General features: G+C 42.4%; 3 protein-coding genes across 5 annotated transcripts; 2 read left to right on the top strand and 1 right to left on the bottom strand.

Annotated features, from left to right (window-relative positions):
- Positions 1-49: 49 nt before the first annotated feature.
- On the top strand, positions 50-3,392 carry dnaaf2 (dynein axonemal assembly factor 2). Of its 3 annotated transcripts, none has more exons than XM_047393203.1 (2): positions 50-1,963; positions 2,858-3,392. In XM_047393203.1, exons 1-2 carry the CDS (start codon positions 236-238, stop codon positions 3,221-3,223), a joined length of 2,094 nt encoding a protein of 697 aa, XP_047249159.1. In that variant the 5' UTR covers positions 50-235; the 3' UTR covers positions 3,224-3,392. The 3 variants fall into 3 exon arrangements, with proteins under 3 accessions (XP_047249159.1, XP_047249161.1, XP_047249162.1); XM_047393205.1 differs by having other exon boundaries at positions 50-1,936; XM_047393206.1 differs by having other exon boundaries at positions 50-1,921.
- A 1,498-nt stretch (positions 3,393-4,890) lies between these two features.
- On the bottom strand, positions 4,891-10,110 carry lrr1 (leucine rich repeat protein 1). The gene is made up of 5 exons (XM_047392956.1): positions 9,556-10,110; positions 8,918-9,016; positions 7,787-8,039; positions 6,083-6,557; positions 4,891-5,980 (listed from the first exon to the last, which is right to left on the bottom strand). The coding sequence occupies exons 1-5, from the start codon at positions 9,736-9,738 to the stop codon at positions 5,725-5,727; spliced, it is 1,266 nt and encodes a 421-aa protein (XP_047248912.1). The 5' UTR covers positions 9,739-10,110; the 3' UTR covers positions 4,891-5,724.
- Positions 10,111-17,789: 7,679 nt separating this feature from the next.
- On the top strand, positions 17,790-26,544 carry ywhaqb (tyrosine 3-monooxygenase/tryptophan 5-monooxygenase activation protein, theta polypeptide b). Its single transcript, XM_047345936.1, has 6 exons — positions 17,790-17,949; positions 18,316-18,709; positions 23,176-23,299; positions 23,692-23,855; positions 23,949-24,044; positions 25,658-26,544. The coding sequence occupies exons 2-6, from the start codon at positions 18,416-18,418 to the stop codon at positions 25,727-25,729; spliced, it is 750 nt and encodes a 249-aa protein (XP_047201892.1). The 5' UTR covers positions 17,790-17,949; positions 18,316-18,415; the 3' UTR covers positions 25,730-26,544.
- The last annotated feature ends 391 nt before the right edge of the window (positions 26,545-26,935 follow it).

A 26,935-nucleotide genomic window follows, 5' to 3' on the forward strand; every position in this document is an offset into this window, starting at 1 on the left:
CGTACGACCCGGAAGGTCTTTTCTTTTTCGCTCTCCCCTTGCCTCCGTGTTACCATGGTGACATCAACAACGCTACCGTTTTCCTTTGTGTCTAGCTTTAATCACTCGATACTAAACCTGAGTTAACGACGGCAGTTGACTAATATAGACTGTATCAGTTACTGCGTTTAAGCTGAAACAATTTTTCTGAACATTTAAAGTTCATTCAACTGGTCTGTTCCTCAAAATATTCAAAATGGACATCGGCGAAAAGCTAAAAGAGCTAAACTTGTCGTCGGAGGAAGTGGGCAGATTTACCAAAGCCTTCAAAGACGATAAATTCAGGGAGATGTTCTGCGAATACGTCCAAGAAATATCCGAACCTGAAAACAGGAGAAAGTACGAAGAGGAAATCCGACAGTTGGAGCAGGAGAGAGGAAACAACGTGGAGTTTATCCAGCCGACACCGTTCAGGGTGATCAAAACGAGCGCAGCTGGAAAGCAGAAATGCTTCATCAACATCTGTGCCAATGATACAATCCAGAAACCAGAGGGAAAGAGTGCTTTGTCAGAGGATGGCCGAAGGGGGCAGTGTTGGACCTTACCTCACAGTCTTCATCCTGGGAGGTCAGAGAGAGACACTAAAGGCAACACATTTATGGTCTATGATGTCATTTTCCACCCTGACACGCTGCACATGGCCGCTAAAAACAGAGCATTCATGGATATGGTGTACGACGCAGCTATTGATGGAGTCCAAAGAGCATTTAACATAAATCTAGACAAATACAATGTGAGAGAAATGAAGACAAAATATAAAGGTACCCCTCAGACATTTGTTATCCGAAAACCCATACCTGGATACGATCCCCAGAACCCTGCCCCTGCCTTACCATGCCTAGATGTTCCTCAGCCACAGATGGAGTGTGACGAGTCGCCTTCATTAACAAACAGCAGAGATGTTCAACAACAGAGCTCCCAGTTCCAATCACAGAAGAACCAGGAGCCAGCAAAGCCAAACTACACAGTAAAATACCGATCTAGGGTTGATTTACAGGACTTCAGGTATTCTAGAGACTCGGTGCAGAGCTCCAGACCCAATGAAATTCTCATTACTATTGACCTGCCTCTCCTGAAGTCAGTCAGAGACACCAGCCTTGAAATAAAGGAGAAAAGTCTGCTTCTGGAGAACAAACAGCCAGCCTACAGGCTCCATCTGCCTTTAGCCTACCCTGTGGATGGAGACCAAGGAGAGGCCAAGTTCAACAAACACACAGGACAGCTCACTGTCGCCCTGCCGGTCTGTCCACCCGATGAAGCTCTTAATGATTCTGCTGGACCTTGTCCTCCAGTGAGTGCTCCTGAGAGAGACAGTGAGAGTCCAGAGGAGCAAAGTGAGGTCGAAGAGGACCAAGGGGAAAAAGGGATTTATGAGAAGAGCGAGCAAGAGGTCCAGACAGGTGAACTGGAAGAAGAAAAACAGAAAAAAGGAAATGGATTGGTTAACAACAGTGAAGAACAGAAAAGTGGAGGAAAGGAGAATAAATGTCACCAAATAAAACAAAAACAGCATGAAACAGAGGAGGGAAAAACAGAAACAGAGCTTCCAATCTGGAGCGTGGATGAAAAGCAAGATACATTACAAGTAAACAAGGAGGTGGAAAAGAAGGAAGGTGGACTAATGAAGGAAACCCAAAGTCGATATTCAGAGAAAAGATCAGCTCTGGATAAAGATTACTGTCAAGTAGGAGATGATCCTGTTAGGAAAACAGGAGTTTATGCTCAGGAAACTGCAGCTGTCAAAAAACGATCTGCTTCTGCTGAAACTAAAAACCAGGGTGTTTTAATCTCTGACGAACAGACCAGTTTCTCAGAAGAGGAAAAAGAAGCTAAACCAACCTCAAGTTTGGAGTCTACATCCAAAACATCTTTAGACCTCCAGGTGGGGCCTGGAAAGGTCAGGAATGTTCAGGAAAATACGCAGGTGGGATCCATCCTAGGACAATGAAGTAGCTCCACACTGGCAGATGTTTTAAAACATCATCAGGATTGGGACTTTTTCAGTTTATTTTTAATGTGATGTGAATGCATTGCAATCATTAGCTGCATGTTTGGTTGCATTAAGTCACGCAGCGGTTTTTATCTAATCAGATCTGCCTTTTACTCTTCTGGTAAACATTTTGTTTTACAGTTTTAACAGAGCATTTCATAGAAAGAACACCGTAGCTACAGACAAACAGGGTGGTGGTAGTGTGATGGTCTGGGGCTGCTTCAGGGCTCGGATGACAATGTGAATGCAGCAGGACAATAAACTGAAGCATACCAGTAGGTCTGCCTCTGTATGGCAAAAAAACAAAGACTCGTTAATAATTAACACCAATGCTTGATGGCAGTTGTCACTAAGGGTGGCACAAATCAGGGTTAGGGGGAATTACTGTTTCACATAGGGCCAAGTTTGGTTGGATATCCTTGTAAATAAATGAAATTAGCACTTTAAAGCTACTCAGGTAACCTTTCTGTTATATTAAAATGTGAAACATTTAAGAGCAAAAAACAGAAGAAATCTGTAAGGGGGGAAATACTTTTTCGCAGCACTGTAAATGGACACAGCGGAGTTACACAATAGCACTTGTTCCTGGTTCCCTCTTTTGTTCAAACTAGGACTTCTTGAAATTTTCACCACTGACGTTTCTGATGAAGCAAAGATCAGTGTGATTTAACAACTCATCTGGCTTCTGGGGCTGATTAGATCTAAAGCCAACCAGACCAGCAGTGTTTGTACCACAGTTTGAGAACCATCTAGAAAATGTTGCTGTTAAGTATGAGCCACAACCCTGTAATATTAACTTTTTTCTCTTCTTCTTTTATTCTGCATCAGGCTCAACAAGACACTTCACTTCAGCACCTTCCATCCATGGAGGAACCCCAGATTTCACCTGAGGTTTCTTTCCCACCAACCGAGACCGCTCAAAGCCAGGGCAGTGTGGGGGATGTCAGGCTTTCAGGGAGGCCGCTGGAGTCCAGCCAGGTGTTTGTTACAGATGCAGCAGGAAAGGGGAGGGAAACAGGTGAAGATGACCTGCCAGAACATCACGTCCCCCAGAGGTCAGAGCAGGACAACCAGCCACCAGTCGAAGTGTCACTGAGGGAGATCAATGCCGATGGAAAAGAGACGCTGATCAGTGATCATTCCACATCTGCAGGTTTCGTTTTCCAGAACAAACTTATGTACGAGCTGGACTGATGCTCCGTGTTTTCAAAGAGAATGAAGACATTTTATGTCGAAGATTTTTTCTGCTATCATATTGTAGCTGAGATGTTTTCAAAGTGAGAGTTTACACGCTGTTCTGTGGGTTTCTCTCAACGTTAATAAACTAAAAAGTATCTATTAATAAATATTCATGACAAAAATACCTATATGCTTTGTTGTCCGAACGTGTCAGAATAGTTCTTATTATGCCGTGAATAATAATTACATAGCCATTAAAGCACCCAGTAACTACCGCCAAAGAGGGAGTAAATGACATGTTTACCAAAACTCCCAATTTTACGCAGATCTGTATCTGTACAAAATTAGTCCTTATTCACCAGAAAAGTCAAAGACTGCAGCAAACCTCTGTTACCATGCAGGTTAAGTGATTGTATGGGTTGTACAAATTTTGGGTATATGTGTGATAATTTAAGGTCCAAAGACATGCCTGTTAGGTTAATTGGTCTCTAAACTGCCCTTAGGTGTATGAATGAGTGTGTGGATGGTTGTTTGTGTGTTGCCCTGCGATGGACTGGTGACCTGTCCAGGGTGAACCCCGCCTCTCGCCCATAGACTGCTGGAGATGGTCACCAGCTTCCCCACGACCCACTATGGAATAAGTGGTAGAAAATGACTGACTGATGTGTGATAATTTTATTCAGTTTTTAGATCTAATTTATTGGAGTTATATAACCATATTCCTTACGGTGGACTCTGAATAACATATGGAAAATGATATTACTGTTGGGTTTTCAAAGAGGAGAAATGGCCAGGACCCATTTTTATTTGCATCGTTCACTAGGCTACGTCTGTCTAGTTTTGTGAAAAGTTTCTGCAGATTGTGTTTTTTCTTCCTCCATACACCTGACCCAGTAAACTCACCTGAGCGACCTTTGCTTCATACTATCAGAGATGTAAACTGGTTCCATGAAGCCCATGTCCAACCCATCAAGGCTCTTTTTTTAGTTCCTTTGTGGCGGTTCTGGTGCTGAAAGCAGAGCGAATCAAGACTGGTTCTTAATCTTAGGTTCATCTCCCTTTTTATTTTCCCCTCTTAGAATAAAGTAGGTATTAAAACTTAGAACCAGGCTCTATGAAGTCTTAGAGACTGATAAATTGTTGATAAAATTTAGATTTTAATCAATCAAAAAAAACACTTTATCTTTAGTGTGGAGATTAATTAGTTGCTGGTTAAATGTTCCCGTTATGTTTCTGCTGTTTAGTTCATTATTACTAAACAGATATTTTGACTAATCACCGACTCTTGATCTTAGTGAATTACTCTCATTAATTCTAGTTATTTTTAAAAAAGTTTTGTGTTTATTATACATTTTTATTCTGAGAAATATACAAAAATCCCATTATTCTTCTCTAAATGTTAAAGAGTTTACTCAGTGTAAATGATTCATCCATCTGACTGATTTTTAAATCATGGGCCTGTTCACTTTAACATATTAATTCATTATAATAATGGCGTTTGACAAGTTAAAGGGGAAAACATTAGAAACCGTTGAGCGATTGATGTAAACAGTTTATCAATATCACAAAACTTTGAATTGATCTTCTTTTTCCCTACAAAACCAAACCTTTAACTTGTTTTATTCAAATAGATGAACCCCATCCCCACACAGAAAATGTTTAAGAATGAGGTACTACACACACAACAATGAATACTTTTATTCTTTATGTACTTATAAAAATTCTTGAACTTTACATGCATAATAAAATTACCTTCCTTTGATCGGCAGGTGAAATACGTAAAAATATGAATCCTTTTCCTATTTATTAAATGGATCAAAACTAAGAAATCACACTATTTAGTCTCTAAACACATAAACCAGCAGCGTGTACTTTGAGGCACTTTTCTGAGTTTAGTAAAAATCAGTTAAAGATTAGGGACAGATGCTTTGATGCATCACTGGGGTCACATTTGTAGGTCCGCTTTCTGCAGGATTCAAAGTTCCTTCCATTAACAGATAACCTGCAGCCTATTTGCTTTCCTCTTTTATGTGTTTTAATCCTTAGAATATTAGCGAGTCAGTGAAAACTAGAAAAGCCTGATCAGTGCATCTCTAATAACAGATTCCCTGTAGCCCTGCCTCGTGGACCCCTGAGGCGCTGTGCTTATTTCTTTATTCCCCTGTCGTATAGATGTAGGTCTGTAGAGGAACCTGGAGTCTCAGATACAGGACAAAAGCAAGATGATGTTTGAGATTTGGCAGCAGTGCAGGATTATTGCTTTGTTTTATATAGTCAACACTACTCAGACAGAGCAGGTCCTAAGATTAATGTAGGTGTAAAACCAACCGAATGAAGCACTGTTAAAAACACAACAGAACTGAGTTTCAACTGTCATCTAAAGCAATCATCAGGATGGTCCTGGGTTGTAACTACCCCAGCTGCCTCCATACATTCACTGTAACAAGATCTATTGCAGCCTCCACTGCAATTTCATCATGTTTCTGGATGCTTAAGACAAAGCGGTCTGTTGCTTCTCATCTCAGGCCTCGCTGAAGACAGCTGTCTAAAAACGCAGAGTAGCAGGAGAGGGAGCAGAAGTGCTGCTGCACCGGCACATCCGTGCCTCCCATGTCATCCACCAACACGACCGTGTGAGAGACTTGGTGCAGGTTCATGCTCACTGCCGTCTTAACGAAGAAGTTGATGCAGACACGCCCACACTCACATGTCTTTGCTGCTTCGAGGTCTCCACACAAGTGGGCGGGGATGAGGTGAGGTCCGTACGGGATTCTGGGAGGGGGATCAATGAACAGGTTAACCAGTTTATCAGAGAACTTAGGAACAACAGTGGTGGAAGATCTAACAAAGTGACATCATGAGTAATAATCTAACCTGAGACTAACTACAGCTCTGGAGGCGATCTCCTGTAGTGGAAGTGGGAAGGCAAGTTGCATGGAGTGGTCCAAAGGATTGGGCTGGATAAACGGATTTCCAAACAGGTCCAAGTTTTCAAGACTCAGCTTAAAGAAGTCTGCTGGCAGAACAGTCAGCTCGTTGTGTGCAGCGGACAGGAACCTCAACTTCGACAGCCTGCCAATTTGGAAAGGCAACCCCACAAGCTTATTGTCTTCCAGCTTGAGGTTCATCAGTTCTCTGAGCTGACAGAACTGAGTGGGCAGGGACTGCAGCCGGTTCTGGCTGAGGTCCAGGACCTGGAGGGTCTGCTGCAGCGTGGACAAGCACAGGGCTTCACTGAAGGCCTCCAGATGGTTGTTGTGAAGGATGAGTTCAGAGAGGCAGCTGAGGTCGCCGATGGTGGCAGGAAGTTTCTTTATGTGATTGTTGCTCAGATCCAGCCTGCGTAGAGCTACAAAGAGAACAATTACCAACGTCATCGTTGCAGCTGTTATTTTATCTGTAGTGTCTTCCACAGTATTCTCAAACCTTTTCCACCACAGCAATTTATTTTTATTTGGACTTAATGTCAGAGCAACACAAAGCAGTGTATAATGTTTAGTGGAAGAAAATCATATTTGTTTTTTTACAAAGAAACATCTGAGAAGTGTGGTGTGCTTTGCTGTTGTCACAGCTGCTAGTATTTTAGGGTGTTTCTTTACCAGCTTTGCACATTTACAGACTGAAATATTTGCCCATAGTTCAGCGTCGGTCAGAACAGAGGGACAGCATATGTGAAAATCAAATGTCAAGTCACACTACAGATTCTTACTTGGATTTAAGTCTAGATTTCGATTGGGCTGTTGAATGTGCTTTGACCTGAGGCATTACATTGTAGCTCTGGCTGTTTAGGGTCATTGTTCTGCTGGAATGTCAAGCTCCTTCCCAGTCTCAGGTCTTTGGCTACCTCTAACAGGTTTTCTTCCAGGATTGTGCTGTATTTTCTTCCATATATTTGCTATGTCTCCTACATGGCTTGAGGCAAACTGCAAACAGGACTTTTTATAGGCTTTTTACATCAACAAAGGCTTTCTTGTTGCCACTCTGCCAGAAAAGGTCAGATTTTTGTTGGAGTGCATGACTAATACTTATATGGACATGATCTCCCACCTGCAATGTGCATCTCTGCAGCTCCTCCAGATTACCATTGGCTCTTGGCTGCTTTTCTGTTTAACGCTCTCCTTGCCAGGTCTGAGAGTTTGGGCGTAGTCTGGTTTCCATTTGTACCATACTGTTTCCATGTTCAGATGATGGATGGAACAGAGCTCTTTGAGATGCTCAAAGCTTGGAATATTGATTTAAAAACCTAACCCTGCTTTAAAGTTCAACACAACGTTCTCCCTGACTTGTCTTCTGTGTTCCTCGGTCTTCATGATACAGTTTAGTCTAAGGTTCTGTAACAAACCTCTGAAGCCTCCACAGAAGAGCTGGATTTATACTGTGATTAAGTTACACACTGGTGGAGTTTCTGAAGGCAAATGGTTGCTCTACATTTCATTAAGAAGTATCAGAGTCAAGGGGCTGAATACAAATGCATGCCACACATTTCTGACTTTTAATCAGAAGAAAATATCTAAACCATCATATGCATCATTTCACTTTAAAGCAAAATGATTTTCAATTAACAAATTATAGATGTACCTTTGAGGGACAGCATTCGCATGTCCACCCGTGAGAGTTTGCAGTAGGAGACCTGCAACTGCTCCAGGGAATAAGGGAAGTTGGAGGTGAGAGGGTAATCCTTCTTGGACATGACTGAGAGCTTCTTCTTTGGCTGCTCTACATCTCTGGCACGAACAGGAGTAAGCGTGGACAGAGGAAGGCTGCTCGTGTCACTCCCTCGGTCGGCCAGACGTGCTGCTGAGAGGAAGTTCTTCAAGCTATTTGCATCGGCCTGCGTTTAAAATACAACAGAAACTAGTTATAAGTGTGTCCGTAGATAGGTCAAATGACACATAAAGGACCGTATGTATCCTCGTGCGGTTGGTTGTGTTTGACCGAATTCCTTAAAATATGTGGCCTGATTTTGCTAGACAGTAATATGTTGACACAGTTCTTTTAAAATGAACAGGAAACGCTTGATGCTTTTGGGAATACAGCTTTGAACAGGAGGGAAAGTACAGCAGGAGATGATTCTTACCATTTTTTACAGAGTCAAGCAATTCAGCGAAGAAGTCCTGCTAAAAATCATCTGGTGAGTTTGGAACTGTGGCCTGAAGGGGAAAACTACACAGTGGTTTGGACATTACTGAGAGTTTGAAAATGTGTGTTTTCCTTGGATATGTAGAGTTTTTCTGGCTGACACAGATTTCCATTTTTCCTTGAGGCCTGGCCCGTCGGTTATGGTTTTTTTTCTAAGAACTATTATCCATAAAAGAGAAAAAAATGTCCTCCAGGTTCTTTGCAAGATGCAGCAGTTCTGAATTTAACAGAAAATTAAGAAATTACATCAAAGCATCTGTTCCTAACATTAATCTGATTTTTACTAAACTCAAAAACATTGCTTGGAAGTGACTGACGTGTTTATAGACCAGAAATGGTTGGGAGGTGTTATAATATTACTGAAAACAAAAAATGGAAGTGCTGAAACAAACAAACCACCGAGGAGAGCTTTTAAACAAAAATAAAGTGTGTCAGGGTTTCTGTCCTCGCAGTGTTTTAATCAGAGGATTTGTGTGTCGGGCTAATAATTAATAAGCAGCAAAAAGAGTCTTACTCCGGGGTAAAATAGAAACATTGCCCCAATAAACACTTTCTTCCTCAATGTCATACCTTGCTCAGACAGACGTCAACCGCTGGTTCCTTTAACCTCACCGTTGCTTTGCCCTCCTCCACAAACCATGTGAAGAACTTCTCTACGTTGCCTCTCAGCTGAAAGAGAAAGAAGAAAAGAAGAAAAGACATTTGAGCCACGCATCATAATCACACCAAGCGTGAATTACTCCTTGAACAAGACCAGACAAGTGTTGTACTTCCTGCCAACAAATAAAGTTAGACGTGTTTTTGCCCATTTAAATCATCAGCTCCGGGTTTTATGGAGCTTTAAAGAAAGAATATCACATTAAAACCTTTAAAATTTAGAGTTCGGAATATGTATGAGGTACAAAAGGTTATTACTGTAAGCGTAAAGACTAGAAACATGCCAGTGAGAAATAAAACATCATATATAAATATTTAGTTTTTATTGTACAATATGGGAAATATGTTGCTAAAGTAAAGCAGAAGCACCTCTGCCGTTATAAGAGATCCTAACACAGTTATATATTTAATCTTATGATGTGGTTTTGGGCATAAAATAGATTGAAATATACAATTAGGGGACTATGGCACATAAACAATCAGAAGCCATCCAGTCAGAACACGCTGTACTCTATCAGAGGAAACCAGCACTAACAGCTGGGCTCACAGACCTTATACTTTGACCCGGTTCTGTCTTTGGCTGTGCAGATCATCATGTAGATGGTACTGCGCTGACTCGACTTGTCCAAGTGTTTCCCGATCGACAGCACCGCTCTCGTCCCTTTCCCCCGACTTCTCATCCCGTACGTTGGGAGCATCCGATTCACCACCTCGACATCACACTGCAGCTTCATGGCTCCTGAAGGCTCAGGGTGGGCTGAGCCTGGGGGCTTAGGCGCATACCAGAGGAAAACTTCCGCAAAAACCAACAGCAACAGACAAACAAAAAAAGTTAAAGTCTAGCAGCGGACACCGAGGCTGCTAACAAACATGTCCAATCTGCGGACTGGTGTCAACAGCTTCCTTAATCGAGCAGCAATGGAGACCCAGCTCCTGTTAGAGATGATCCATCTATGAGGAGAACACTCAGGAACCCATAAAAGGCTCCGGCTTCCCTGATGGCGCCGAAAAGGTTTTTAATATTCGGGATTGTTCTCGGATGTCAACTGGTTAGCAGCAGTTAGCGTAATCCCGCGCGAGGGAAGGGACGTCAGAGGGGCTCGTTCAGGACGTAGTCGCGTTGCACAGGAACGTCACAAGAGGGCGCCAGAGAGGCACCACGGCCTTTATCCAATTCAATTCACTTCAAAAATACTTTATTAATCCCAAAGGGAAATTAAATGTTGTTGTAGCTCATTATGAAGGTTTCCTCAAAGAGCCGTTGTAGATGCTGATGGCTGTGGGCAGGAAGGATCTCCTGTAGCGCTCCGTCTTACAGCAGATCTGAAGAAGCCTCTGACTGAAGACACTCTGTTGTTGTAGGACAGTCTCATGAAGAGGATGCTCAGGGTTCTCCATAACATTCTTCATTTTATGAAGAATCCATCTTTCCACAATGATCTCCAGAGGTTCCAGAGGAGTCCCCAGAACAGAACCAGCCTTTTTATCAGCTTGTTGAGCTTTTTTAAGTCCCTGGCTCTGATGCTGCTTCCCCAGCAAATGATGGCAGAAGAAATCACACTCTCCACAACAGACTTATAGAAGATATGCAGCATCTTGCTGCAAACACCAAAGGACCTAAGCTTCCTCAAGAAGTACAGTCTGCTCTGTCCCTTCTTGTAGATGGATCCAATATTATCCAATATTTTAACAAGTAAAAAAAAACAAAATTCCCCTCCTTGAACCACCACCTTAATGTGGTGGAGGGGTTTGAGTGCTCAAATGATCCTAGAGGCTATGTTGTCTGAGGCCTAAATGCCCCTGGTAGGGTCTCCCATGGCAAACAGGCTCTAGGTGATGGGTCAGACAAAGAGTGGTTCAAGAATCCCTCATGAGGACTAAAATATCGAGGCACGTGACGTCGCCCGGTACGGCGGAGCCGGGGTCCCACCCTGGAGCCAGGCCTGGGGTCGGGACTCGTCGGAGAGCGCCTGGTGGCCGGGTTGCTCCTCGCGGGACCCGGCCGGGCCAAGCCCGAACGAGAGACGCGAGGCCATCCCCCAGTGGGCCCACCACCTGCAGGGGGAACCGTAAAGGACCGGTGCAAAGAGGATTGGGTGGCGGACGAAGGTGGAGACCTCAGCGGCCCGATCCCCGGATGCTTGGGCTGGCTCTAGGGATGTGGAATGTCACCGCGCTGGGGGGGAAGGAGCCTGAGCTGGTGCAGGAGGTCGAGAGATATCGACTAGAAATAGTCGGGCTCGCCTTCACGCAGAGCGTGGGCTCTGGAACCCATCTCCTTGAGAGGGGTTGAACTCTCTTCTACTCTGGAGTGGCCCACGGGGAGAGGGGAGAGGCGGCGGGCTGGTGTGGGTTTGCTTGTTGCCCCCCAGCTCAGCCGTCTCGTGTTGGGGTTTACCCCAGTGGATGAGAGGGTCGTATCCCTGCGCCTTCGGGAAGGGGAGAGTTCTCTGACTATCATTTCAGCCTACGGGCCGAGTGGTAGTGCAGAGTACCCGGCCTTCTTGGCGTCCCTGTCGGGGGTGCTGGATAGTGCCCCTCCCGGGGACCCCATTATTCTGCCTGGGAACTTCAATGCCCACGTGGGGAACGACAGTGACACCTGGAGAGGCGTGATCGGGAGGAATGGCCTCCCCGATCTGAATCCGAGTGGTGTTTTGTTATTGGACTTCTGTGCTAGTCACGGATTGTCCATAACGAACACCATGTTCAAACATAAGGGTGTCCATCAGTGCACTTGGCACCAGGACACCCTAGGCAGGAGGTCGATGATCGACTTTGTTGTCGTATCATCAGCCCTTCGGCCGCATGTTTTGGACACTCGGGTGAAGAGAGGGGCTGAGCTGTCCACTGATCATCACCTGGTGGTGAGTTGGATCCGCTGGAGGAGGAGAAAGCCGGACAGACTCGGCAGGCCCAAGCGCATAGTGAGGGTCTGCTGGGAACGCCTGGCGGAGCCCTCGGCCAGGGATGTATTCAACTCCCACCTCTGGGAGAGCTTCGACCAGATCCCGGGGGATGTTGAAGACATAGAGTCCGAGTGGACCATGTTCTCCGCATCTATTGTCGATGCTGCTGCTAGTAGCTGCGGCCGTAAGGTCTGCGGTGCCTGTCGCGGCGGCAATCCCAGAACCCGGTGGTGGACACCGGCAGTAAGGGATGCTGTTAAGCTGAAGAAGGAGTCCTATCGGCTGTGGTTGGCTTGTGGGACTTCTGAGGTGGCTGACGGGTACCGTGAGGCCAAGCGTGCTGCGGCCCGGGCGGTGGCAGAGGCAAAAACGCGGGCCTGGGAGGAGTTCGGTGAGGCCATGGAGAAGGACTACCGGTTGGCCTCGAAGCGATTCTGGCAAACCGTCCGGCGCCTCAGGAGGGGGAAGCAGTGTTTTACCAACACTGTTTATAGTGGGGGCGGGAGACTGCTGACCTCGACTGAGGACATTATTGGGTGGTGGAAGGAGTACTTCGAGGATCTCCTCAATCCTGCCATCACGCATTCCGTGGTGGAAACAGAGGCTGGGGACTCGGGGTTGGACTCTTTCATCACCCAGGCTGAAGTCATCGAGGTGGTTAAAAAGCTCCGCGGTGGCAAGGCTTCGGGGGTGGATGAGATCCGCCCTGAGTACCTCAAGTCTCTGGATGTTGTAGGGCTGTCATGGTTGACACGCCTCTTCAACATTGTGTGGCGGTCGGGGACAGTGCCTCTGGACTGGCAGACTGGGGTGGTGGTCCCCCTTCATAAGAAGCCGGAGGGTGTGTTCCAACTACAGGGGGATCACACTCCTCAGCCTCCCTGGTAAGGCCTACGCCAGGGTATTAGAGAGGAGAGTCCGACCGATAGTCGAACCTCGGCTTCAGAAGGAGCAGCGTGGTTTTCGTCCCGGCCGTGGAACACTGGACCAGCTCTATACCCTCTACAGGGTACTTGAGGGTTCATGGGAGTTTGCCCAACCGGTTCACATGTGTTTTGTGGACCTGGAGAAAGCATTCGACTGTGTCCCTCGTGATGCCCTGTGGGGGGTGCTCCAGGAGTATGGAATCGGGGGCCCTTTATTAGGGGCCATCTGGTCCCTGTACGAGCGGAGCAGGAGTTTGGTCCGCATTGCCGGCACTAAGTCGGACCTGTTCCCGGTGCATGTTGGACTCCGGCAGGGCTGCCCTTTGTCACCGGTCTTGTTCATAACTTTTATGGACATGATTTCTAGACGCAGCCAAGGGCCGGAGGGGGTCTGGTTTGGGGACCAGTGGATTTCGTCTCTTCTTTTTGCAGATGACGTGGTCCTGCTGGCCCACTCTAGCCAAGACCTACAGCATGCGCTGTGGTGGTTCGCAGCCGAGTGTGAAGCGGCTGAGATGAGGATCAGCTCCTCCAAGTCCGAGGCCATGGTACTCGACCGGAAAAGGGTGGCTTGTCCTCTTCAGGTTGGAGGGGAGTTCCTGCCTCAAGTGGAGGAGTTTAAGTATCTCGGGGTCTTGCTCACGAGTGAGGGAAGAATGGAGCAGGAGATCGACAGGCGAATCGGTGCGGCTGCCACAGTAATGGGGGCACTGTGTCGGTCCGTTGTGGTGAAGAGAGAGCTGAGCCGAAAAGCAAAGCTCTCAATTTACCGGTCGGTCTACGTTCCTACCCTCACCTATGGCCATGAACTTTGGGTCATGACCGAAAGAACGAGATCCCGGATACAAGCGGCTGAAATGAGCTTCCTCCGTAGGGTGGCCGGGCACTCCCTTAGAGATAGGGTGAGGAGCTCGGCCATCCGGGAGGAGCTCGGAGTAGAGCCGCTGCTTCTCCACATCGAGAGGAGCCAGTTGAGGTGGCTCGGGCGTCTATACCGGTTGCCTCCTGGACGCCCTCCTTGGGAGGTGTTCCAGGCACGTCCCACTGGGAGGAGGCCCAGGGGACGGCCCAGGACACGCTGGAGGGACTACGTCTCTCGGCTGACCTGGGAACGCCTTGGGCTCCCCCTGGAGGAGCTGGAGGAGGTGTCTGGAGAGAGGGACGTCTGGGCATCTCTGCTGAGTCTGCTGCCCCCGCGACCCGGTCCTGGATAAGCGGAAGACGACGAGTACGAGACTTTAACAAATTAAAATCTTAAAAGTCCGGCGTGTATTTATATTAAACCTCTTTACTCTAATAACCTTAAACAAAACTCAGACAGAGGTAATAAATTCCAGGATTACCCTGTTTGTAATTTAATCTCAGTAAAGACATTGCTGCTCTGGTAAGGTCTCAGACTCAAGAAGTGAATAAACAGCTTCATGAAGTCCAAGGAACACAGGAAACTGGTCTGGAAAAAAGGTGTGGTTTAAAAAATTATAACAGGGTTAGATTATAAAACAATATCCTAAACTGTGAACATCTCACAGTTCAGTCCATCATCTGAAAACGGATACAGTATGGAACAACTTAAATGTTTAAAAGACAAAGCTGTCTATCAAAACTGAGAAGCTAGGGAAAGGAAAGTATCAATCAGAGATGCAGCAAAGAGGTCCATGACAACTGTGGAGGAGCTGCAGAGATCCATCCAATGCTCTCCATTCAATCTAACTGAGCTAGAGCTAATTTACAAATGCGAATAATATGCTGGGGTTTGTGGTTGTAATGAGACAAATGTAAAAAAGTTCATATACACCTCTAGGAAAAAATAAAAACAAAATTCTGTTTCTGTGGTTTTATTGTGTATAGTTATATGTTTAAGTAAAATCTGTATCTTTTTTTTATTTTAAATTTTACCTGTGTCTTATGCTGGAATTCAGCCAAAACTGTTATTAGCTATTTATATATTTGACATTTACATTCTAACATCATAATAATAATAATAATAATAATAATAATAATAATACTGAAGAACAAGAAGAAGAAGAAAAAGATCTGAATGACAAGTTTAAAGGGTTTCACATCTACCTATGATTCAAACCAAATAGCAAAAAGGTTGTTTAGTTATAACTAGAACTAAAGTCATTTCAATGCTTTGGTGCACTTTAGGTAAACTGTGTTTCGTATTGGTTAAAACCATTAATGAAAATGATATCCGGCATGTATATATATATATATATATATATATACATATATATATATGTATATATATATACATGTATATACATTTTTGCTTTTATTTCCATTTGTACCAGCGTGTAAGAGCAAGGAAGCAATTGGTCAAGAATCACCATGGCAATGCGCTGACGTAATCATACTTTGCCCTCATTGGAGAACACCCACTTAGTCCCCATTATCTGCAGAGTTGCTGCGCATAGAACTCAGAAAAATAGACGCTGCATAAAGTGTGAATTTTCAATATCTGGTAAGTTTGAATATTATTGTAAAGTTCTTTTTTTTCAGTAACTCAATACTGAAATATTGAGTAAAAATCATATATATATATAAATATATATATATATATATATATATATAATTATTATTATTACCATTTATATTATAAAAAAAAATACTAAAGGGTTTTCACAGTTTGTTTGCTTTCAGAAATTGCTGAACTAAATGCAGTTTAATAATTGTATGTTTAGCTGAATTTAATTAAGTGGTTTAGTATCTTTTCCGAGGTAATTTAAGATCAGTTGAAGCACATTGTTTTCCATTCAAAGTCTCCTGTTTGATTAGCAGATATTCATTTTGTCTCAGTAATCACCATTAGCAGCACTGATATTAACCTTTAAAATTAGCTGGGCAAAAGAAAGTATGGAGGAACAATCCTGCCATAATTAAGAATAATAAATAAATAGATTAGTTGTCAAAAAAGTGCAATGACTGAATGCCCCGATGCCTTTTCCGCGTCAACTTTCACTATCTGGCATTTATTAAGCATTACTGTGTGTTTTTGACTGTGCTATTACATTACGGGCAAAACCAGAATAGACATGGCAAACATGTACTGGTGGCATGGTAAAGTAGAGCGAAACACGTTTATTTTATTCTGAAACGCCTAGTTTCCAAGCAGACTTGCATCGGTTTCCATCGAGAGTAGAGGCTGACATTTTTTCGGGAATCCCACAGGTCACGGGATTCCCATGGGAATCCTGCGGGATGGGAGACAGCGTTAGTAAAGATTACATGATTGGGACGGTACAGGATAAAAAATGAACCGGAGCAGGCGGGAGCTAACTAATAGGAGGGAAAATAAACTAGGATCAGTTGTCTTTGGAAATGTAAAACTGAGACTTTGTTATAAACTTTAAGAAAAAAAAACTTGGATCGACACCGATGCAAGTCAAATGAATTGCACGACCCACAAGCCAACAGAGCTTCTGATCGATGTTTTCCACCTGCGTTCAAAACGCAGCAATAGAGGGAGCAAACACAGGAGGAGAACTGGACGTGGTAAAATTGGATTTGCAACGTAAAGTAAGGACTTATTTATTAAACTCGTAGAGCTGACAGGAAAGGCGCAAATATTACCGAAGTTAAGGAGAGTTGAATGTAGCGGTGTTAACACGCTGTATGCTGCTTGTAAAATGTGTTTAGTCGTAATCAAGTTCACCAGTGATAAACGGACACTTGTAAGGCAGATTCTGGATTGAATCAGCCCTGCATCTCTTCATTCATCAAACCAAAAGTACCATCATGTGTCAAGTCTCATCTGACCAACAAAACTGCTCGCATGTGCAGTAAAGATTTAAGAGCCTTTGCCACAGTAGACGGGAAAGGCTTCATCAATGGAAGATATTAAATAAATACGTTGTGAAATAGAAAAAAATGTTATGTACCATTAAATGTACAATTTATTTTAATACATCATTAAATATTAAGTGTACCACTAATTATGTCATGTTGTCTTTAAAATTATACTTAATTATTCAGTGGCACATTTAATTGCATAATAGTCTATTTCATGATATAATGGTACATTTATTGTTTCTAATGATGTATTAAATAAATAAATGGTACCTTTAATTTAATGGCACATTTAATGTTACATTTCTTTCATGTTACATTTACTTCACTTATGGGACATCCACAACATTTATTTATTTAATGATGATTTTATTGTATTAAATTTGTCCAGTTTGACCCTCCATTCTTGATGCCTGTATAGGAGGTCATGTTAGAATTTGAATCAGGTGTTCTGGAGCAGACAAACATCTCAAACTAGCAGAGAAGGGGTCCCTGAGGACCAGGGCTGTGAACCATTGAGGTACAGTTTCTAAATTATGAAGGTAATGCCTATTTGCCCTTTTGTTCACCAAGTACAGTTCTCTTGCTAGGTGCATTTTTCTTTTGTTTCAGCAACTTGAAACATAAAAGTAATGTCATTGTTCAAAGGAAACAATCACTTAATAAATGAGTAAAATACAACTATGTACATTTTGTTTATTCAAGGCGTGGTCTGTTTCCTTGTTTGATATTTTATTATTTCTTCATTATTATTCTTTTTACTTTAACTGGCCTTTTCTACAGCTAAAAACAGGGACCTAACTGGCCCTTCAAAGAAATTGCCAAAAGACTAAAAGAAGAAAACAAAAAGGGGAGTGGCACAGGAGTGGGAGTCGTTCTAAATGTCAGCGGGATGGGAGTGGGAATCAATTTACCAGGAGTGGGATGGGACAGGAGAGAAAATCCACTCCCGTGTCACCCTCTAATGGAGAGCTTACCACTCACAACATGGCGGACGCTCTGACGTAAAATTCCTATACGGGGGCAACGACGCCACGGTCCTGTCTACTCTTCTATATCTATGCTCCGGCCATGATTCCAACTACAGGCCAAGACCCGCCTCCCTCCCCCGCGCCAGAGAACTATTGGTTTAAATCACAAACTGCCGCTGCCAATCCAACCATAAACCGTTTTATGATTGGACGGTTAGCTTCCAGATGAGCCTCCTCCCGTTTTAGCACAATCACTTCACTTTTTTTTTTTCCGGCTACTACGGTTTTGTGCCTGTTTGACCAATCCCTCAGCTCGGTACACTTCGGGCAGCGAATTTGGACTCGAATAGGTGAGAAACAACGCATATTATGTGTTTTATTCATATTTGACGGATTACCGTAGAGCTAATAAAGTATTGAGGTGTTTAGAGATTTATGTAACGAATAGCTAACATGATGTTAAAAAACGAAAGGAGTGGCTGAAGGAGCTAACGTTAGCTCCTTTTTGTTAATGTTAGCCGCTGCAGACAGATTTAGCTGCTGCTTACAGATCTGATGCTGTCAGCTAGCACACAGCTTCAGATTTGTCGCGGTGATCATAGTCATACTGGAGCTAACCTAAGCGATTTACTTACCCTTGATTTATGTATTTTTACATAATTAATATCCAAATGATTATTGAATGTTTTACCAAGATTATGAAATTCCCCTCACAGCCTGTGAAGATAATTCCCCAAATCCCCTGATTGTCAGCGACACCCGGGTTTCTTCATCTTAGAGCGACGCTAAACATAAAAAAAAAAATAAAAAATAAAAATGGACAGGACGGATCTGATCCAGAAGGCCAAGCTGGCGGAGCAGGCTGAGCGCTATGACGACATGGCAGACTGCATGAGAGAGGTGACGGAGATGGGAGGCGAGCTGTCAAACGAGGAGAGGAACCTGCTCTCTGTCGCTTACAAAAACGTGGTTGGGGCGAGGCGGTCCGCCTGGAGGGTGATGTCCAGCATCAGCCTGAAGACCGAGGGCAGCGAGAAGAAGCAGCAGATGGTCAAGGAGTACCGGGAGAAGGTGGAGAAGGAGCTGGAAGACATTTGCAACAATGTTTTGGTGAGTGCTGCAGATGTACTGCTCAGGGTTACCTAGAAAATTCTTCATGCAGTCTGTTAGAATTTATATTTGATGAAAATCCATCTTTATTTCATCTATTTTTGCTCTTTCATAGATGACAGCTCTATCTCGCTAAACAGATTACCATTAATCAAAAAAGTGAAACTCATTCTCTAGATTCAGCATACACACAGTAATAGATTTTAAACTTTGTTTTTCTGTTAATTCTGATCATCATGTCTGACAGTTAATGAAAACACAACGATCAGTGTTTTTAGAAAATTCAAATGGTGTAAGAACAATGAAAAAATGATTTTTAATATGTTATGGCCTACACCAGCATGAAGAAGGCTGCTGGTTTGAATTGTCCAGCACACACCTGGATCTCCTGAATCTGGATCTATTTCATATTCTAAATCACACACTGAACTCATCAGCGTGCTAAGCTTGTCCACACAATAAGGGACACCGTCTTTAATTATCCATATCGTCAGTCAGGTCGTCAGATATGTCATATAAATGTTACAATAAAATATTACTCTTCTTTGTATCATGATAAAAGTCAGAATCTATACTGCATTGAGAGCAAATCCTCAGTAATGACTGAAAGCCAGCATTACTTTCACTATTTTCAGTTTAAAAGGGCATCTTCTAACAGCCTATATGTCAATTCACTTTTCTAAGTTTATTAAAGCTCATTTAAAGTTTCCAAACATTCACATTTTAACCATAAATGGAAGTAATCCTGTTTTTTCTTTATTTTCTGTTTGGTTCAGAGCTACTTCCTCAATCAAATAACCTGTAGCACATGTTTTTTGATCTCTTTAATGTGTTCCAGCCTTTTGGAAAACCAGAAATCATTATCGCCCCGGAAAGTAATGATCAGTTCTCTCTACAAAGAATAAATACCACATCACCTGCATACAGTCAGAGGATAATAATAGACCTGTTAACTCTACTTCCTGGTCCAGTCCGTTAACCACTTTAACAAGCATTGCAGATGCTAAAACAATGGGCAGATGCACAGTTGTTACCCATTTTATGTGAAATTTTATGTTTCTTCATGCATTCGTATGTTACACAGTATGGGATCTGTTTCCTGTGAGTTTTCCCCTATTGTATAAATAAAGTGGCTGAATCCAGACAGGATAAGGAAGTACTACAGATCCTTTCCCCCGTTCCTGCCTGTTGGGAATCTGGATTTAGAACAATGGGCTTGAAACCTTTTTTGGGTGTGAACTGACTATAGATCATGGTACCAACTCAGCAAGGTGTGTCTGAATAGACTCAAAGTAAACTCAACACAAACACACAGGAAGTGCAAGGCACTCAGCCCCATCTAGCAGACAGTAGCCTCTTGTGGTTGCCCAACTGCAAGAATACACATGTAGAAATGACTCAGAGTAGTTTCATACATCTCGTCAATGCAACACCTTCCTGAAACCAGTGTAATGTCTTTCTCAGGCATTATGTGCTTCATTTCGAGGCTTGGCTGTAATGGACTACATGATGTGTTTTCACTTCTGGCTGGGTTTAGAACAACAGCACAGATTGGTGCCCTACGTTGTTCCTGCTCTGGCTCAGTGATGGATTTGAGTAAATCTGGGCGGAAACCTATCTGCATGACAAATATAATCTTTCAGGACATCTGTCATTTGGAAAACCCAGAAAAGCTCTTGGGCCAGCTACTGTCAAACAGTAGTCACTGTGCTAACCTGAGAATGTCGTCTGGGCTGCCTGTGACTCAGCTCATCATATCTGAGCCACCGTGTGTAGCTGTTGAGAGGAAGAGGGTGTGTCGGTTGTCGAGCGTTAGCATGTTCTCAGGAGCCTGACAGGTTAGCTTTTCACTCTCGATTCACAAACAAACCGCAAACGCTCACTTTCAAACTGCATTTTTGTTCAACATTTGCTGGGTAAAATCCTACTATTATAAAATGCAAACATGTACAGCTGCTGCTTAATCCTTGCAAGGTCGCAGGGGAGTGGGTGCTTGTATCCTGAAGAAAAATATGCCATGGTTCAAATTTCTGTTATTTCAAACAGGAAAGCAACAATTATTACATTGCTGCTGCTAAAATAATGTAGTCTATTAATTAATACACTTCTTATAATGTTTTCTAATCGATTTATTGATTATTTTAAAACATAGTTGAAAAAAATCACGCTTTAAGTTCTTCTTGAGTGACAAGTGGTGAGATAAATTTATGTGTATAATATGTTAAAATGGCTTGCCATAGTTGAGTGCCCAGCTAATAATAACCCTGTTCACACAGTCAGAGGAAGCTGCTCGATCCAAAACGTTCTCTGATCATTTAATAAAGGGACTTCACCCGGTTTTTAACCCTTAACTTTCTGAATGTGCTAAAACCGGGTGTGAAGCCAGGTGGAGACTGAAATGGTACGGAAAACAATATAGGTAGATCAATTAACATGATGTAAGACAACTTGGACTGTGGTGAAACCTGGAGAGAACATCTAAACTCCCAGAAATGCTCTGGCTCAGATTTGAGGACCTTCTTGCTGTGAGGCAACAGCGTCAACAACTACCCACAATGGAGCCCCACATACCAGCGGAACATTTCCATGAGTTGCATGTTCTGTGTTATACGTCATGCTTACTGTATGTCCCAGCTACACCCATAACGGTTTTATTGTTCAGTTATTATTGAAAATGTTTTTATTAGGGAAACACTACATAACGTTCATTGAAGGAGTCTCATTTACATTAAATTCTTTTCTTTTTATTTAAAACTAACTTTTGAAATATCTCTTTTTATTCTACCTACATGGCGTTAAACCTGAACTACTGTTACAGCATTGAGATGTTTGGGTCCATCTCAGTGTGAAAGATTTCTCTTGATTCTGTCTCACCCCAGGGACCAAACTGTGCCGAAAAATGTGATTTCATCTTTAAAATCAGGCCTCAAACTGCTGCATATGTTAGGTGGACGGGTGTTCACTCGGTTCCTTAATGAATAATTTCCACATCACAATAAACTCTATTCTATTAGGGTGATCAGGAAATGTCTTGATGGTCCTGATGGGATGTTTTTCTTTCTCTGTGTTGTGTGTCATAGTTTGTATTCTCAGTAGATCAGCAGTAGTGGCAGGCAGCTATTGGCAAGCCTTCAGTCCATCCAACTCAACCGATTTTCTCCTCTTTTCATTTAACTTCTGCATAAGATTCAGATTCTCTGACAGAGCTGATCCAACATAACCTTTCTGCATGTTCACAGAAACACTTGCATCAATTATATAATTTCAGGAAGTGACCTTATCCTCATGTGATTTGTATTTTGTACCAATACAGCATATTTTAGACTTAAATTAGCTGCTGTAGAGATGTCTCTTAAAGCTACAGTACAGCTTTCGTTTGGAGGAGCCTTATGAGTGCAATCAGAAATCTTATGGTCCACCTGACTTGACTTATGAAATATAATATCCCATCATAGAACTTCCCTAGCAAGCTGAGAGTTGAAATCCACCTATAGCAGAGGTCTCCAAGGGGTGGCCTGGGGGCCATTCGCGGCCCTTCGGAATGATTTTGTGCGGTCCTCGACTGCAATTCAGGGTTGGCACAAATTGGGTTTAAAAACTCAGGTGTTTAATGCAGATAAAAAAACAATGTTAGCTGCAGTTTTCATTCATGTTTAAATGAGATGCAGCCAAATTGGAATCTTATAGAAATCAAAAATGTAAGGTGCAACACAAAGTTGCATTAATTGGACCGTAAATGGGACTAAAAACATCCAGTGACTTTTACTGAAAAGCACAGTTGAGCTAAACCATCTATTAAACTAAATGAAGCAACAGTGAGCCATATCCTGTTGTTGTTGCTGATAATACCTACAACAAATCCAGACCTGGATAAACAACCTGAAAAATGTGAAACCTGTAAGACCCTTTCTGTTTCAGATCTACACACAAGGTACACAGATCAATTTTCTACTCAAATACGACTACTTGCTTTTTTCATTAACATATTGTGTGTTTATTGCTGAGCAGGTAGAAATGAAAAGAAAAATGTTGAGGCCCCTGAGCACTTTCAACACCACCGACCTATAACTCAGGGTTGCTATGCAGTCTGAATCTGTTTTGAATATGCTTTCAAACAGCATATTCTAGGTCTGGATAAGAATATTTTTCCTAGACTTTTCGCCTCCTTTTGTTTTCTAAATAACACAAATCTAATAAGCCTGATTATAGGCAGTGGTTTTATATTTAAATGACAAGCTTTGTGTTTGATCTTCCATATCATAACTTGATTTTACCATCCATTTTAGTGATGATGGTTATTATAATGCGGTTATAGCTTGATTAAGTGATGTTAATCTGTTACCTTTGCTGATTGTTTCATTTTCTTCTTACAAGGTGGCTCCCAGCCTTATTGTTTGCTGTTTGTACCATTTGTCTGATAAAATAACTCTTTCTGCTACATTTTTGTTTTTTTTTTGTTTTTACAGAAACTGCTGGATAATTATTTAATCAGCAACTCCAAAAACGCAGAGAGCAAAGTCTTCTATCTAAAGATGAAGGGAGACTACTATAGATACCTTGCTGAAGTTGCCTCTGGAGACAACAAGTCCAGTAAGATCACACCATTCTTTTTCTTTCTTTCTATTACCAAGAGCATCGTCGCCCCTGGTTTACTGATTAGGAATAGTGCAGCGCATTTAATGTGGAGACAGGATTGTAATGTGTCAAGTTGCTGTTAGAGTTTCATGGCCGAGCTTCAGTAGAAGGTCAGTTGGGACTTTATGGCAACTAACTGAAGGCTGGTTTTCTCAAATGGAAAATGTTTTGTTCTTGAATTTGTCTTTAATCTGCCCCACTTCTGTTCTCAGTAATTAGTTTGAACTTGATCTACTGTTTAAACATTTATGACTTTTGATCAAATCTATGCTTAAAAATAGGAATTTGATAAGTTTTCAGAAAACTTTCATAGTCTCTCTGAAACATATATTTTTTCTTTGTTTTAGAAACTATTGAAAACTCACAGCAAGCGTACCAGTCTGCGTTTGACATCAGCAAGACCGAGATGGAGCCCACACATCCCATCCGCCTGGGTCTGGCTCTGAACTTCTCAGTGTTCTTCTACGAGATCCTGAACTCCCCGGATAAGGCCTGCGAGCTGGCCAAAAAGGTCGACAAACTTTGTAAACGCCACAAACCGCTTTCCCATTACTTCAGATGTTAACTGTGTGCACAGCATGAACATGCGTCTTCTTGTTGACAGGCATTTGATGACGCTATTGCAGAGTTGGACCAGCTACATGAAGAGTCCTACAAGGACAGCACCCTTATCATGCAGCTCCTCAGAGACAACCTCACGGTAAGCTTTCTGCTCTCACACAGCAGTAAACCAGTTGCTGTTGGTTCAAATAGACTCTTTTATGCTACCATTGAATTACATTCGGGTGTCTTATACAGGGGCATCTTAATAAATTAGAAAATCATCAAAAGTTATTTGTTATGTAGTTCAAGAACTAAAACTAATATTTTCTATAGATTCATTACACACACTGATATATTCTATGTGTTTATTTCTGTCATTTTAGATGATTATGACCTACTGCTAATGAAAACCCAGAGTTCAGTATGGCCTCAGTACTTAGCTAGGTCTTATTTTGTTTGAATTACTGCATCGATGCGGCGTGGCATGGAGATCAGCCTGTGGTTCTGCTGAGCTGTTCAGGAAGCCCAGGTTGCTTTTATAGCAGCCTTCAGCTCATCTGTATTGTTGCCTCTGTTGTGTCGTCCTCTCCATAAATTCTCCGTGGAGTTCAGCTGCTGGCCAGCCATTTTTGATGAATTTATGGTCATTAAAGCAGGGATCGGTTCTTTTGGCAGTGGGTACATGTACCAAGTAGCTGAAAAATGAAATCATCATATCCATAAACCCTCTCAGCAGAGGCCAGCATGGAGTGCTGTAAAATGTCATGTTACTAAGCTGCGCTGACTTTGGACTTGATAACACCTCAGTGGACCAACACCAGCAGATGACATGACTCCCAAATCAGCGCAAACTTCATACTGGACCTTAAGAGACTCTGATTCTGTGCCTCTCCACTCTTCCTCCAGACTCTGTGACTTTGATTCCCAAATAAAATGGAAAAGAGTCTTACCTCTTTACTCACCCCAACTATCGTTGTCTCTTTTTCAGGAATGACTCGAACCAAGGAATATGACAGTTGTATCTCATGTTCTGGACGCATCTATGTGTGGTTGCCCTTGAAGCTCTGACTCCAGCTGCAATCACATCTTTTGCTACTCCTTTTTCCTTCCACTTAACCTTCCATTAATATGATTGGATGCAGCACTCTGTGAACAGCCAGATTATTTATCAATTACCATTTTGTGGTGATAATTATCAAAATTAACAGACTTAAAGCTGTAGTGATATTACTGTCTGTGGTGAATCTATAAAATGAGTTTCACCTTTTGAATTAGGTGACAGAAGTTAACCGGTGCCGTTCTTTAATTGGTTAAACAGAAAAAGAGCAAAAATAAGTAGCACAGAGCAGTATCTGCTTTGTAGTTTTGGTGTCACAAGAACCTGGTCTTGTCGGTCATCAGCTTTCTCAGTCTCGTAAAAGCGAAAACGTTGCTCGCATGTGAAGTTTTCTTTTTCCGCTTTCACTTCAGTCTTTTTCCTCGTGCTCTAATTCACTATTTTGAGCAGCCAGTTGTCGCTGAATACTATACATGAAGAGAAATCTGGGCAATGTGCCTCAGAGCAACACTGAAAGGGGAAGTGTTGTGGTGTTTTCACAAAATGTAGACATTTTCATCATAACATAACTCACTGCAGAAACTTGTATAGAATAAAGATGTATGGATGTATTTATATATATATTTTTTATTTGGCATTTAAACATTTAGAAATAAAATATTTTGTTTGTTCTACCGTTTTATTTTTAATCTAAGATTTGTTTTTCTCCACAGTTATGGACATCAGATAACGCTCCCGAGGAGGGTAATGCTGGAGAAGGAGAGGCTGGCGAGACTGAGAACTAGAGCATGCATGCCCTAACTGTTGGGAAAACAACACAAATGATTTAAAAAAAAAAAAAAAAAATCAACTTTTCTCATTATATGCTCCATAACACTCCACTGCTACATTCCATTGCTGAAAATGACCTTAAGCAACCAAAATGAAATGTTTCAACACATCAGATTTGGAGACTTCGTTCCGTTCCTGTAGTTTTTCTCTCGGCCTTCCCATCTTGTGCAGGTTCGGCTGTAGAAAAGTAAAAAGGTATCTGAAGGGATTTATGAGACCCCCTTTAAAGGCAAAGGTAGAAAATGAAATCCTCATTGCATCACTTTGCAGTTTTTCTACCAGATTATGTGGTACTGTTATACTTCTTTGGGTCTAATTTGAAGTAAATGTAATTTTTGTTCTACGAGGAAAAGCCAGTGCACTTTCACTTGCTGGCTGAACGTGTTTGAACACAGCCAAGTACTGCCCAGTGGCTGAATGTTCACCGTCTGCCATTTCTGATCGCAGTGACCCGTTCACTGGAGTCTGTCTGTTTGGGGTCAATTTACTGTTCTTTTCTGATTAAATACTAGTTTGTTGTCGGTGCAGAAGCCATTCCTGATCCTGCTCTTCTGTTCAAATTTTACACTGGAATGGGAACAAATAGTTTTTACCCACTCTGCAAAAGTGAAATCTGTTAGTCTGTTTGGTGATGCACGTTTTTTCTGTTGAGATTTGGACCACTTTTGTTTTGTAATTAATTCAGTCGGTAGTCCCCAAACGCCTCGTGAAACTGTTGAATCCTGATGCATCCACTATGTTAACATGAATAAAACATTTTCTAAGCCAAGCTAATGTTCTGTCTTCATTTATACTTGCATATTAGGGATTTGTCTTTAATTTAAAAGCCCAGGGTGTCATTAGTTTTACATTTTCTTTCAACATTACAAAATGACTTTTAAGATACAAGTTTTTTTCTTTATAAACCGTTTTTAACTGGATCAAACGTGTTCTTCAGAGAGACTTCTGCATGCTTTTATTTGTAGTGAGCTAGATTATGTAATGGTGTCTTTACTGGTCTGTGTAAAAAAAAATCTATCTGGCTACTTCAGCTCATCCAAAATGTTGCTGCCAGAAGAAACACCAGGAAAATGGATCACATACAGGGGTTGGACAATGAAACCGAAACACCTGGTTGTAGACCACAATAATTTATTAGTATGGTGTAAGGCCTCCTTTTG

The sequence above is a fragment of the Girardinichthys multiradiatus genome, chromosome 19 (genome assembly GCF_021462225.1).
Source record: "Girardinichthys multiradiatus isolate DD_20200921_A chromosome 19, DD_fGirMul_XY1, whole genome shotgun sequence".
NCBI classification, from domain to species: Eukaryota; Metazoa; Chordata; class Actinopteri; order Cyprinodontiformes; family Goodeidae; genus Girardinichthys; species Girardinichthys multiradiatus.

Coding starts and splice junctions, on each gene's coding strand:
- dnaaf2 (XM_047393203.1), top strand. CDS start 236: ATGGACATCGGCGAAAAGCTAAAAGAGCTAAACTTGTCGTCGGAGGAA. Junction 1,964..2,857: donor ATGTTCAGGAAAATACGCAG/GTGGGATCCATC, acceptor ATTCTGCATCAG/GCTCAACAAGACACTTCACT.
- ywhaqb (XM_047345936.1), top strand. CDS start 18,416: ATGGACAGGACGGATCTGATCCAGAAGGCCAAGCTGGCGGAGCAGGCT. Junction 18,710..23,175: donor ACATTTGCAACAATGTTTTG/GTGAGTGCTGCA, acceptor TTGTTTTTACAG/AAACTGCTGGATAATTATTT. Junction 23,300..23,691: donor CTCTGGAGACAACAAGTCCA/GTAAGATCACAC, acceptor TCTTTGTTTTAG/AAACTATTGAAAACTCACAG.
- lrr1 (XM_047392956.1), bottom strand. CDS start 9,738: ATGAAGCTGCAGTGTGATGTCGAGGTGGTGAATCGGATGCTCCCAACG. Junction 9,017..9,555: donor GAACCGGGTCAAAGTATAAG/GTCTGTGAGCCC, acceptor TTTCTCTTTCAG/CTGAGAGGCAACGTAGAGAA. Junction 5,981..6,082: donor AGAGCTGTAGTTAGTCTCAG/GTTAGATTATTA, acceptor TCCCCCTCCCAG/AATCCCGTACGGACCTCACC.